At 40.8% G+C, this 14,097-nt stretch overlaps 2 protein-coding genes across 4 annotated transcripts in view; one reads left to right on the plus strand and one right to left on the minus strand.

Annotated features, from left to right (window-relative positions):
- eipr1 (EARP complex and GARP complex interacting protein 1) overlaps positions 1–2,715 on the minus strand; it is a 66,372-nt gene extending 63,657 nt beyond the window's left edge. The window contains exons 1-2 of the mRNA XM_085767724.1: positions 2,535–2,715; positions 2,298–2,381 (exon numbers count right to left, since the gene is read on the minus strand). Coding sequence (XP_085623850.1) covers positions 2,298–2,381; positions 2,535–2,576 — 126 coding nt within the window. The 5' untranslated portion in view covers positions 2,577–2,715. The remainder of the gene's footprint in view (positions 1–2,297; positions 2,382–2,534) is intronic.
- Positions 2,716–2,803: 88 nt separating this feature from the next.
- Positions 2,804–14,097, plus strand: part of trappc12 (trafficking protein particle complex subunit 12) — a 44,907-nt gene continuing 33,613 nt past the window's right edge. Inside the window, exons 1-3 of one of the 3 annotated variants that reach the window (XM_085767723.1) lie at positions 2,804–2,926; positions 3,574–4,930; positions 6,749–6,865. In XM_085767723.1, the coding sequence (XP_085623849.1) occupies positions 3,578–4,930; positions 6,749–6,865 (1,470 nt within the window). In that variant the 5' untranslated portion in view covers positions 2,804–2,926; positions 3,574–3,577. Of the gene's footprint in view, positions 2,927–3,564; positions 4,931–6,748; positions 6,866–14,097 lie in introns of all 3 variants that reach the window. The other 2 variants (XM_085767722.1, XM_085767721.1) reach the window with 2 other exon arrangements.

The following is a 14,097-nucleotide window of genomic DNA, read 5'->3' on the forward strand; positions in this document are numbered from 1 at the left end:
GCACATAATTAACAACAATTTTGATAAATGATTAACAATTTCTTACTGAATAAACAAGTTGATTAATCAGTCAGACTACTGACACAAGAGAGATCTGCAACATTCGTTTCATAAAAAATGTATACTAGCAGCAATTCTCCAATCAAACATTTAGGACTAAAATTATGAATTAGTGAACCAGTCAATCATCATGTTTTTTGGTAATGTGTATTTTGGAATCAATATGTGTGGATGTTAGATTAAGCTGTAGGAAATTGTGATGATTGATGATTCTGCTCTGCACAGTCTGTGCACTAAACAAACAGTAAAATGTAGAACTGCAACCAACCATCATTTCCATCAGTAATTCTTTGGTTGATTAATTTTTGATTGGCCATAAAACGTATTTCAATCTTTTTTATCTTGTTTCTTTTCTATCTTTTTCCAACTCTCTATGAAATATTTTCCTAATACTTAACTGATTATCAAATATTTTTTGGTGACACAACTGCTTCACATCCAATTTCTTATTACACTGTTAATGGAAAGAATAGATTCATCATTAATAATGAAAAAAATATCATCTTATAGCAGATGTATATCACCACCATGTCTTGCATCCAGTGCACACATACATGTACAGTACATACACTCCAGAGCAGCAAAACAATGTGGATGTGAAAAAACCAAAAAGGTCTAATTTTCTTCCTCTGAGAAAAGGAACAGAGCACAGGAAATTTGCACTTCATGGTAATGTTGGCTTGTTTTTCTCAAGGTGTGAAAATGGCATGTTAAAATGGGGGGGGAAAATAATGAGGAAAAGATTTCAAGCAATTTAAGGTAATGAAAATTTCTTATTTGTGAATTTTGTGGTTTTTTCAAATTCATCTAATTGTCTAATATTTGACATTATTTGAACTGGTCAACACAAAAACAGACTGAGAAGAAGAGCAAGAATGAGCTTATGTATGTGTAGAAAGTTTCAATAAGATTGATCACAAAAGATATTTTGATGTTTTTTTCAATTTTATCAGAGAGCATCAACATATTATAATGGTATGGCTCTATATTAATCAGTGCCTTTTTTAATCGTATTACTCCTCTCACAATTTGGATGTTGGTTTTTGCCTGAAATTCTGTATTCCTGACATGCATTTGATCCTGCTAATAAAATGTGCAGACAAGATGTCCCTATGAACCCAGACTTTCCCCAAAAGAGTTGTGTGATAAACACTTACAGTGTGTGACACACACAAGGTCACAGAGGTGGCTACTTCAGTGAGGTTAAGGCAGTAAGGTGTGGACTGGGGCCTATTCAGGTCCAACTAAGCAGTTGTAGCTACTTTTATATTATTTCCACCCTGTCAACACATGGCTAAGTTCTTCTGAACTCAAGCCAGTTCTTTAGGGTCAGTTTCAAGTTTCCTTCCCCTTGAAGGCCCTAAAGAAAACCCTCGATCCTAAGTCAGAGCTATATAAGGGAGTCTTTGGTCAAGGTATTAAGTTGAAAAAGGTTGAACTTGTCTTTCCTCTGAAATTATCTGTTTGTTTGTTTTTTCCATTTTCTTTTTTTCAATTCCACCCTGGACTTTCATAAAAATCTGGGCTCCATGTTGACCCATACCATACTTTCTTTCAGACTTATTCAGGAATTATTTTTGCTCTTTTATATTTTAAAACAAAAGGTGTCACACAGGTTTGGTCATACTGTACTTTAAACATTTAACAAATATTTCAAAAATAAGTCATGTCTGTTTTTCTCCAGGACTTTCCTGAGTACAGTGATTGCTCTCAATTGGTTTCACTCCATACTAGGCTACTGAACATCTGTATCACCTGTAGCCTATGTTTAATGATCCAGCTTTTTTATTTTTTATTTTTATGAACCTATGACCCTCATTCTTGACATCTTTTCACTTGGGATATTAAGATGCCAAAAACTCAAGTGTTAAATGATCTTATAAGGACATGTAGCAATGCCTGATCACAGAAATCAAACTATGTTCCAATTCATATTACTTGATAAGTAGTCTACCTTAAAATAGCTGAAATCATTGTATTTTATCCCTGGTTTTAAATGATAATAAGTCAAGCTGGGCTATTTTTGTTTTACCTCTGCCTAAAACTTCAACAAAATGTTGTTACTGCTTGGGTCCAGCTGGTGCAGCTTGATGGATCTCTCGGGAAGGAAAGGTACAACGCTGTCTTGCTGCACAAACACAAACTCTTACTAAGAAATGAATTATAGCCTTAATCATCATTGTCGAACGTCCCTCCCACCCGGCTTTAAATTGTTATTCTGCTATAAAGTGTTTTACCTGGTTGTCAAATTTCAGTGACTGTGTGCCCACGAGGAAACGAATGGCATCAGTCTCAGCTGTCTGGGCTGTCAGTGCTCGTGCCTGCAAAGTAGACACAACAGAGCATTACCGACCACTCACACAAACACGCTTAAATAAAGGCAACAGACTTGAATAGCACAAAATAAAGAAGCGCTAGCGTTAGCCGACATACAGGGAGAAATGAATGGCGTGTAGCATCAGTATGTAGCCTACCTGAAATTCCAGACCGTAAATGACAGGAGCGTCATCCTCCATGTTCAGTTCGCTAACAGGGCTGACGCTTTCTTATCCTTTGAAAAACGACGTATCACGGTTAAATCACATGTAAATTAGATTTGAAGTAATGGTGCTACAGACTGTACAAAACACAACACAGTTGCCGTACTTCCGCGATTTAAAAACTGGGGGAAAACGAACCGTGTGACTATCGTACGTAACTACAGCCGTACAACGTTGCGAAGGCTACTATAACTGCGTAGAAGAGATCGAGAATGCCAAGAAAAACACGTCGGCATGAAATTTGTCCGCCGTGGGGCACCGTACGTGTAGCTTTCCTGTGGAACTCTATGGTGGAACATCTAGCTGTCAGTCTGGAGTAACTTAAGGTAAAAACATTATCGCGTTTGTGTTCCCGTTTTTTATTTGTCTGTCATTGCGTAACGTTACTGGTGTGAATTGCACGTTAGCATTGCCATTTATTTTTCAAAGCGTGACCAGCTGTTAGTGAAGCAACTTATGTACTTGACACAAGCAGCTGCTAAGTTAGCTTACTGTAGCCCACCGGCTAATGTAGCATTAGCAATATAGCCTGCATCAAAACAGACAAGAAACTCATCTGGGGGTCCCGGTTAGCGGCTCTGTCGTGACAGAACTTAAAGCTAACCGACTCGTTCATTGTAGTCGTAGCTGGGTGATGACGAATAGGCTTGAAAAAAGATAGCGTTTGTTTACATGGACAGGAAGTGGCTAAGATAGATGCTGTAAAGTGTTATTCGTAAGTCACTGTGGACAGCACAGGTGATAGATAGATAGATAGATAGATAGATAGATAGATAGATAGATAGATAGATAGATAGATAGATAGATAGATAGATAGATACTAGATAGATAGATAGATACTAGATAGATAGACAGATAGACAGACAGACAGACAGACAGACAGACTTTATTGATCCCAAACGAATGAAATTACAGTGCAGCAGCATTACACACATTGTTGTGTTCTGTGTTTTCATTCTGACAGTAAATGCAGTAAGATGGACAGTGGGGAGACTCCTGCTCAGCGGCCAGTCACTTTGGACATCACGGTGGAGGATGTAAACAGTGATGCTCCAGCTCCCCTGGAGTCACCCTCCAGTCAGACCCCTTCCCGAGACAACACCCTACCTCAGGAAGACAGCATCGACCTGGGTGGGGACTTTGCCACCCCCCAGGAGGACAGCAATGCCACACCATCAGAAAGCCTGATGGACAAGCTCAACGACCAGATGATGGAGAGTGTCATGATTTCTGACTCGCCCAATAACAGTGAGGAGAATGACGTGGGGCCCAGTGACTCTTTTCTGGATGGAGTGGAGGAAGAGGAGGAGGATGAGGAGGAGGAGGAGGAGGAGGAGGAGGAGGGGGATGCAGCGGAAACATCAGGAGACAAAGAAGAACAAAGTGATATTGGACAGAAAACAACTGAGATTAAAGTGTCAGTAGAGGAACAGAAGGAAGACGGTTCTGAGGAAGAAGCAGAAGATGACACAAAGGAGCAGACGGATACACAAGAGCAAGTCGCAGGCAGTGTTTCACCTCTGGTCGACACACACAGCCCATCTGATCTTAAAAGTGAGGAACCAGCACCACAGGCAAGTCCAAAAGAAGATCCTGTACCGGTGTGCACCATCTTCAGCCACAGCAGCCAGCCGAAATCTCTGGTTCCTGATGGGTTCCAGCCAACGCTCATCAAGTCTCCCAGCTTTAGCATGGGGAGCGGCGGGGGAAACGATGAGGCTGTGACCCCCAGCAAGCTGACGGCCCCCCTTGTTTGTCAGCCCAGCCCCAGCCTCAGTAAGTTCTTCACTGACAACGGACAGACCAATCCAGCTTCTGACTTCTTTGATTCCTTTACTGCCCCCTCCTCCTTTATTTCTGTTTCCAACCCAAACGCAGAGATCACTCCTGTCAACAGCCCAGCGCCCATAGCCCCCACCCCCGAACGTCAACTCTCTTCCACTTCCTCATCCGTCTCTTCCACCGGGGGGCCTATGGACTCTGGACCTCTCAACCATAGCTCGGTCTTTGGGCCCGCCCCTGCCGATACCACAACTGCCAAGACCCAACCTCTACCACCGCAGATAGCCCCAGCTCCGGTTCAAGCCCCCGCCGCAGCCCCTGCCCCTCAGCCGCAGCCCTTCAACCAGCTCCAAGCTGTTTTCTCAGGCAACGATGATCCGTTTGCAACAGCTCTGAGCCTGAGTGAGGTGGACAGGCGTCATGATGCCTGGTTGCCATCGGAGGAAACCAGGAAGGTGTTAATCTCTGTGGCCACCCAGCAATACAGCCCATCCTACGCAGAGACCAACAGACTCACCATGCCTGGACTCAAGTTTGACAACCTGCAGGTAAGACCAAAGCTGCTTGTGATGTAATATGCAGGTTAAGAAAAGATACAATTCTCCTACAATAATGTTAGTATACATCTTTGCACACTAATTTTACTCTTGAAGTTAACTTTACTTATTGTGGGTATTGTAGCTCAGCCGGTGATAACATTGACATAACTTATGTGACTCTACAGAGAGCTATTTCAAAAGTAACCTCACCACCCTAAAGCATTGTAATAGACCTTTAGCTAAATGTGAATGCATATATGAGTTTGAGTTTATTTATATCAGCAACACATTAGAAAAAGAACAACAACAAAAAAGATCTTATTATATCCAATCAGGGTTGCCCCTAGAATTTGAAACAATGCAAGTAAATCTACTGAATCTAAATCTACTTGCCCATGTGCAACCAGCAAATCAGCTGTTTTTCTTTTTCAAACACTGGTGAAACATGGAAAGGGTTGACTCAAAGACTCAGGTCAGGCCAATGTGTGTGAGGGATTTTCTGTTTGCGCTCCTAAAATTTTAAGTTAGGGGGCCACTGTGATCCTAGTAAAAAGAAAAGTTAGTCTGGAGCCGTGAGACAACGATGTTGTTACTGTTTTTAGGTGCATCTCAATAAATGAGAATACAGATGTCAGGTCAGCAGTCTTCTCCTTGTGGAGCTACTGAACCAGACTAAGAGTCCATTTAAAGGCTCAGGAAACCTTTGCAGGTGTTTGGAGTTCATTGGCTGATTAGAGTGTGACATCATTATGTTACAATAGTGAACTTTTACATTATTTTTATGGATTAACTGTTATTTGGGTCTTTATTAAACGTACAGTAAACCATAGTCATTGCAATTAAAAGAAATAAAGACTTGGAATATTTCAGTCTGTGTGTTCCATAGTTTCACTATTTGAATTGAACTACTAAAAACCTTTCCATGATATTCCAATTTATAAAATGCACCTGTAGGTTAGCCTAGATAATGCACTAATTGTTTCAGGTTTAATTTTATGCGGTTTAGTCATCACAGTCAGATCTAATCTCTCAGTTTGGACACATTCTCTGCGCATAACTGTAAAAAAAAATATTGCCTTAACATGTTGAAAACATTCAGTCGATTATCAGCCATGCGCTCCACCCAATTATCTTGATTATTTTACACATTTGAACAATGTGTTTTCCATCACCCAAAGAGAAGTGGTTAAAAAGGGCAGCAGCTCTGGCACAATATACATGGATATAGCATGGAGACAGTTGTCTGTAAACGTGCATACACAAGGCCCTCCATGCTCCTCCATATTCTCTCATAAACATCCTCTGAGCTCTTTTAACAGCAACGTTTTCCATAATAACAACCCTTGATGAAGCAACAATTTAGTTATTTATTCAGCTGAATCTTATGTTGTGCGCCCACCTCCCAGCTCAGACTGTGTTCATTATCCCCTCAGAACGTGTTTGAATCTCTGCTTGAATAAATAAATAAAACTCACATATTTTTCCGTTATCTTGGTGTTTTTGCCCACTAACAACCAGTTTTCAACAAACAAATTAGAGCCACTCCACAGCTGAAATATAGCAGTTTATGTTGTCGGGGTTTTTTTTTTCAGTTCCTCACAGGGCTGGTTACAGTTCTTATTGTCTGTGATCCTGTCCAAACTTGGGGATGTCCAGATTAAAGCTTTTTTCTGCCCTGATCCACTTAATATAATGAAAACACCAATAAAAAATGATGTTCTGGTATTGTGAAATTTTGCTGTTATGCAAACGCAGCATTGCAACTCTCTGGGCTCTTGGTGAAAAATTCAGCTGTATTGGGATGAATTCCAACATGTTTTCCTGCAGGGTGATGCTGTGAAAGACCTAATGGTTCGCTTCTTGGGAGAGCAGGCAGCGATGAAGCGCCAGGTTCTCACCGCCAACTCCGTGGAGCAATCCTTCACAGGCCTCAAACAGCTTGTTGTAAGTCAGTCTCTCTACTTTTTATGCACGTTGTTTGCAAATGTCCCCACTCCCTGAGGTTCACAGAATTATTCTTTGTGATGTGAAACTAGGTCTGGGTGATGATTCGATGAGATGTCTTTTTCTTTTTTTCTTGTCATTTTCACTGTTATCTTATTTTTCAACATCTACGGTTCCATGTCAACTGAGCCAAGAGTCTTACACACAGAACAACCGTGTCCTTTTCAAATCTCTGATACAACCCATAGGAGTGTCTGCTGCAATAGTACCCTTGCGATGGCAGGTGGACAAGGTCTCAGTTGTTGTGGTTACAATAATATATTCACAAACTGCACCAAGAGTAGCTTGCCACGCTGACTGTAATAACACATGGTGTGGCAAGGTTTATGGAAGGATTGAGATGTGGGTTGAAATCAGCTCTTCTTGATCATTGCACCCTCTTTGGACGAGTGGAAAAACATTAACAGCTGGTCTCTAATGGGACACCACTCTAATATTCCTGTGTTTTGTTGACCAATCCATCCGCCTCATTCTCTTCCTGGTGAGTCCATAATTGGTATGGCTCCTAGATATCGCCTAGCAACCAAATCTACCTATGGGTCATGATATCCTGCAGCGCAGACGACCTATTGTATGGGCTCATTTTACTGGAGGACAGTCTCCAACTGAGCCATCTGTATCTCCCATGAAGACTGTGTAATACAACAAAGTTCCTGTTGGCTTTTGAGAGGAGATTGTTTGGTCACCAGCGTCTGAGCCTGTTTAAATCAAATTATATGCTGTAGATGTCACACCACAGGAAACTTTGGAGGATGATATGAAAATACAACTTAGTACCTACTCATTGTTTTGTTAGAGCCACAGAATCTAACCTCATGTTGTTCTGCAGTGCACAGGACTGTGGTGTACAGGAACTATACTATTTCTCCTCATTCATGTTAATTCTAGAAAATGATTGAAAGTCATGACTAGTAATACTTACTATACTACTTAATACTTAATGCTTAAATATGGCTGATGGCATGAGTGGAAGTGTACACATGTTGATGACAAGCTCCCATGAGTTGATTGACATAGCTAAAAAAAAAAGAAGAAGAATCAGAGTCAAATCAGAATCCAAGTTCTTGTTATCAGTTAATAGTTTGTGTCCAAACAAATTTTATTTAGCTCCTAAAAATAATTTGGCTTTGTTGAGCATCTGTGTCTGCAATAGTGACCGTCTGGCAGAGTTGGCTAATGAAATAGGACTCTTTTATGTCAATGGGTGTAGTGGCAGAAGCCTGCACAATGACCAGTGGCCTTAGCAATGTCCATAACTGAGTCAGAACAACTAACTACACTGTAAGAGACTACATTTGTATTATATTTACTGTATTAGGCTGCACTGTGTCATTTTGTAACATTTTTGGTTAGTGGTGTGCCACAGGATTTTTTTAATGAACAAAATGTGCCGTGGCTCAAAAAAGGTTGAAAAACACTGATCTATGTAAGCACATGAAAAGTCAGCACAGCTCAGATTCAGCTCCAGTTCTGATCCAGGTATAAGCCGCAGGCAGCTACATATTGGGGCATTTTTTAAATATTCTGTCACGCTACTTTAACAGCATCACCGTTGTGCTTGTGCATATGCAGCAGGTGCTTTCTAGGAACAGTGCATCATTTCCTTGAGGTAAATGACTAAACCGCTGGTAGATTACCACAGCATTTCATCATGTGACGTCTCAACCCCTCTCACCTTTTGTCACTCAGTGATTCCACTCAAACTGCTGAGTGCTGAAGCCTGACTGAAAACACTGAATCATTTGTCTCATTTCTCTCCTTATTTTATTTACCCAGCTTCTGTCTTTGGGACTGTACTGTCTCGTCCTCTTCCCCCTCCAGCTGCTATTTTTCACTGCAGCCCTCATGTGCTCCCTCCATCATAATTTCTGACCCACAAATGACCCTGAGACAGTTGTTATTTAAAACATATACACAGCAGCAGCAGACAGTGTGATGGAGAGAGGGGTGGAGTGGAGAGGTGGCCATCCACTCGGCTCACAAGTTCTTTCCTCCTGCTGTGCCTATGTATTATGCATGGGATCGCTGTGCATATTTCAAGGGCCTTCTGGACTTGGTGTATATACACACACAAGATGGTTCTTTCAGCATACCACACTGTATGGTGCGTGTGTGTGTGTGTCTGTCTGTGTGTGCTTGTGCAAGAGGATCACACACTGTCTGCCAATTGGTGTAGGTGGCTCCCTGGAGCAAGAGGCAAGAGAAAGGAGAAAGACGGTGAGCCAGAAAGGTAACACAGGCCTACAGGAGAGTTGTCACAGAATGACAGGCAAAAAAAAAGAAAAGAAAGAGACAGCAGTGTTGTGAGAGTGAGAGGTACGGAGGCAGAGGACGACTTCAGCCAGCCTTCAGCACACACACAGGGACACTTCTGGTTCTGTGCTGGAACTTCTAGGCACCTTGTGATTAAGTTTCTTGAATATTTCAAGTAAATTATTATGAATGTAGTCAAGTCAGTTTCCTTTATATCGTGCTAATTCATAACCAACGTTATCTCAATGAACCTAACAACTTAAAGCCCCATTATTTGTTGTTATTTTTTTTATTTTTTTTATTTATTAAATATTGCTTTCATAAATACGTATTTCACTGGAGTCGAATCACACCCGCATACAAATGAAAGCTTTCTCGTACCTTAGAATGAGTTGTTACAAGTCGTTAAAATACATAAGTGGGCGACGCACCGAACCGAACCGAGGCGGCCATGTTGCATCGCCATTTTTTACGTTGAGTGGCAGCGTGACCGTAGGTAACCACGGAAACTCAGCGGAGCTGTCGGCTCGGCCTGTTAAAACTGTCACCACTGTGTAGTGTGAGGAAGGACGGAGGCACTGATGTTGCATTCAGGTGCAGTCAGGCAGACAGCCGTCGGCAAACCAACCGGATGTCATTTTACTCCACGAGAGAAAGACGGTAAAACGTGGGTCAGGTAACATATTGTCACGCCTGTATTGTTTTGCCTCGTGCTGGCGGACCACTTGTTTACATAGAGGCTTGTTTATCCTGTTACGTGCAGCGTCTGTTGTCTGTCTGACTTCTGCCCAATCAAGAATACGTTCCGAAATTCCGATATGCAACCGCACCGCTAGATGGGAGTAATTCCTACATATCATACCTTTAAGAAGGTGAAGACCTTCTCTTCATAAAAGTATTTACAGGGACCCAACATATCCTAACAACAGCAAGCACACATGGCAACAGTGGAGAGGAAAAACTTCCTTTTTAAAGAGGAACTATACAAGATTTTGACTTTAATTAAACAGCTTCAGAGTAATTGTGATGGTTAAATTTGTTTTTATTGTTGTGGGGAGGACGAAGGCTCTCTGCCCCTCTACCTTGCATCTTGTGACCGAAAACCAACCTTGCAAACATGGACTGCTTTACAGCACTCCAAAACAAACGCGCCCCGTAATCCATAATCTCTTGTTTATGACAGATAAGACTTAGCAAATATACACATCGTAAAGGGAGGAGGGTCAGCTGTGAGTTTTTATGACGGTGTTCTAAAATATGCAGTAGGGGGAACACCCTAGAGAAAAAAAGTGACCGAAACAGCCAAAAAGCGATCGGACCAGCATCTTAGATCTCCTCTAAGAGGCAGAAAACCTCTAGCAGAACCAGACTGAGGGTGGGCAGCCATCCACCTCAACCTGCTGGGTTGGATAGGAAGCTATAGAGAGAGACAGAGATATGTACAATTAATGCAGACAAAATCAACATTTATTTTTTTTTAAAACTAGTAGGTTTTGCAGCAGGTGTTAGACAGGATCAAGCAGCAGCAGCTGGTGGTTCACAGTGGCAGATCCGGACTCTGTAACTCTGGGGATGGACACACAGGCAGCTTCTGAGTCTGAGTTCTTTTCAATGTGTTATCAAGGCATTTAGTTGGGAAACTAATAATAAACCTAATTATACAAAATTTAACAATCACTCAAGTGTCACAGCTTGCTGCTTCCCCCCCAGCTACAGGTGAAAATACATATTTTGTGTGTTTTGGAAAGGTTTGTCACTGCTTGGTCCATTTTATTGCCCCCTTTTACAGCTGAGAAATAAACTTGTCATTGCTCTCTGACAATGACAAATATATCTTTGGCATTCATCTAATGCAGTTTTTGGGCTACTTAACTGGTAGACATAAACCTTATTCAGTATATATCTACAAGCTCCTATCAGCTGATATATCATCTCTGTGGATTTCCTGGTCTAGCTCTGTGTGCTATGACAGTAAGAGATGCAGCATGCTGTACCAAGCTTAGATCTCCACCCGGTTACTTTTATCATTAATCATTTTAAATAACGGCAACTTTGAGCCTGAAAATGAACTTCCCTTACATAACTCTTTAACTATTATGCTAAGACACTGGTTCAATTGTGTTGTTATGCTCATTGTATCTTATGCTTCATTAAGTCTGGTTATTAACACAAATGTGATTGGACAATAATTACTAGGTAGTGGTTTGCATTTTGATAGATCAGAGATGGATGATGGAACAAAGGAGAAGATATGGTACAAAGGGAAAAATAAACAGGCAGTTACATTATTCAGTAGCTTTAAATCTCCTCTGAGGCATCACATGAAAAATATAACCACATTAAAAGTAACAATGAATGCACAGAACCCATAGAAGTTCTCTTGAAACTATTTGACTTAACATCACTACTATATCCACATTAAACCTGCATTTTTCTATAACAGAGATAAAAAAAAAAAAACTCCCAAACTCCTTCAGATTGGATTTGTATTCATGTACAGATTACAGTAATAAAGACAAACACATATTCACAATAAATACCTCTTTACTGTGATGTCTTAACTTGTTTTTGTTGGTAGGTATAGGTTATTTGAAGTGGCAATGTGTGACGCACTTTTATATGACAATTTATCACAATTTAGAGAGGCCATTAGGAATTGGACTAGGTGTTACCATCAGATGTAAAAGTAGTGCATAGAGGTCAAACGAACCAAGACTCACAAAGTAAGATCTGTCAGTGAGGTAGGTATAGGCATTAGCCTGTTACCATGCTCAAGATATAGCCTACCATATACTAAAGATCCAAATATTCTGTATATATTTTCTCTAATATATATGTTATTTAGAAATAAAAGACTGTGTTCAATGGAAGAGTTGTTTTGAATGTCTGGGTAAGAAAAAAAATACAACACGTTTAAGAGCAGTAATCACAATATGAAACTGTAAAACCATGATATTTTTTGCCATCAGAATTCCATACTGACCCATGCCTAGAGGTCGGTCTTCAAACACTTACGTGTGGTTCCTGTGAGAACCTTTCCAGTCTGTGCAGAAGTATTTTGTGATCAGTCAGATGTTCTTATGGTCTGCACTCAGTCATTGCTATCACTTTGCTATGTTCAGGTCTAACACCCAACTGAGACTTTTCATATAAATTGTTTCTGAGTAGAAAAACTACTAACTGATTCAACACAGCTCTTTCCAAGATATTACCTTGAACACAAAGATTGGATGTGGACCTATAAGTGCTCAGAGAACAGGTATCAAATTGTGTTTTTTTGAGTAATGGCTTTGACTGAGTGGAGGCTGGAATAGAGATTGATAGAGTTGTTGCATGGACATTTTTGTTTCAAACTCACAGATGTTTCCCTCCCAATCTCAGAACCATGATGCTCATTGATTCCATCATGCACCTCTTTCAGTTGTTGTCTAGCCGACCCCTCTCCTCAAGGCTAACACATAGTAATCATTGTGGAGAAGTGTCATGACACAATGACAACTCAAATACAGATACAATTAAATTCCAAAAGAACAGTACAGTGATGCCTAGTCTCATTACCCCATTTTCTGAGTGAAAGCCACCTCCAGTGAGTATCACACCCAGCATACTGTGTTCATTGAGCACACATTTGCAAATGTGAGGAAATATGTGGAATCCATTTATTTGACCTCTAGAATGCATTTTCTTCAGAAGCACTGAATGTAGAAAGCCTTCTGATCTCCAAGGAGGAAATGTGGTGCTTTTTGCTAGAGATGCTCTACTAATCTGCTCTACTAACCTTTGTTAACATTTGATTTGATGTGTTTTTTCTCACCTAATTTTGAGTGTGAGGCAAATTGGTAGTTGCATTACAAATCTATGAAAAAGCGAATCTATTTCCTGATAAATATTTGGACACAAAAGAACGTATAGACCTTAGCATGTCTTGTCAGCAGCAAATATATTCTATATGGCGCCTAACAAGCGGCTCCAAATGGTATCACTTCTTGTCTCCTAAGTGGGCGTGGTCACCCGTCCCCCCCACCTCGTGTTGTGAACATGTGTGTGAATTTATAAAAGTTGTAGGTAGACGAAAGTGAGCTATTTATATTTTCTATGATAACATTAAATGTTTACACAGCTAACAGTCATATTCAGCATGACGAATATTATTAAAATAATTAGCGTGGGCATTTGTGAACATTTGTTTGACGTTGCCTAGGAGATCTGTGCCAGATCTTGCCAGAGACAGGTTGTGAACAAAGTTCATTTTCTCCTGATGTGTCTGTCTAAAAATTGACATTTTCGTGTCAAAATGTTCAGAAGAGATGTGTCTTGTGAAAAATGAGTCCAATATTTACCTAAAGGGATAGTTCACCCAAAATTCAAATTTCACTCATTCACCCTCATGTCGACTAAGGGTTGGGAGAAGTTTCAGAGTCCTCCGTGCCTTTTTGGAGTTACAGGGGGGGTTCGCGCAGCACTGCATGTCCATATGACAATAGCGAACAGAAGCTCCCAGTGTCTCAGTTCACTGCTCTGCCTGTGTCAGTGCAAATCTCACAAGTTTTGCACTGACACAGGCAGAGCAGTGAACTGAGACACTGGGAGCTTCCGCTACAAACAACAATTTTTTTCGGAACAATTTCTCATGTCGGGGCTTCAATACAAGAGGGACATTACAGGCGAGCTGTGTGGAGGTATTTTTTGGTGTGTCTTTTTGGACAAAGAAAAGTGAGCCCCGTTCGCGACTGTCATATGGCAATGCAGTGCTGTGCAGACCCCCCCTGTAACTCAAAGAAGGCACGGAGGACTCTGAAACTTCTCCCAGCCCTTAGTCGACATGAGGGTGAGTAGAAAATTAGTGAAATTTGAATTTTGGGTGAACTATCCCTTTAAGTTAATATAGGGCAAAAGAATCAACCATAATCTGTGTTCAC

This window comes from Trachurus japonicus, chromosome 22 (assembly GCF_045865225.1).
Source record: "Trachurus japonicus isolate A0001 chromosome 22, Traja_1.0".
Classification (NCBI taxonomy): Eukaryota; Metazoa; Chordata; class Actinopteri; order Carangiformes; family Carangidae; genus Trachurus; species Trachurus japonicus.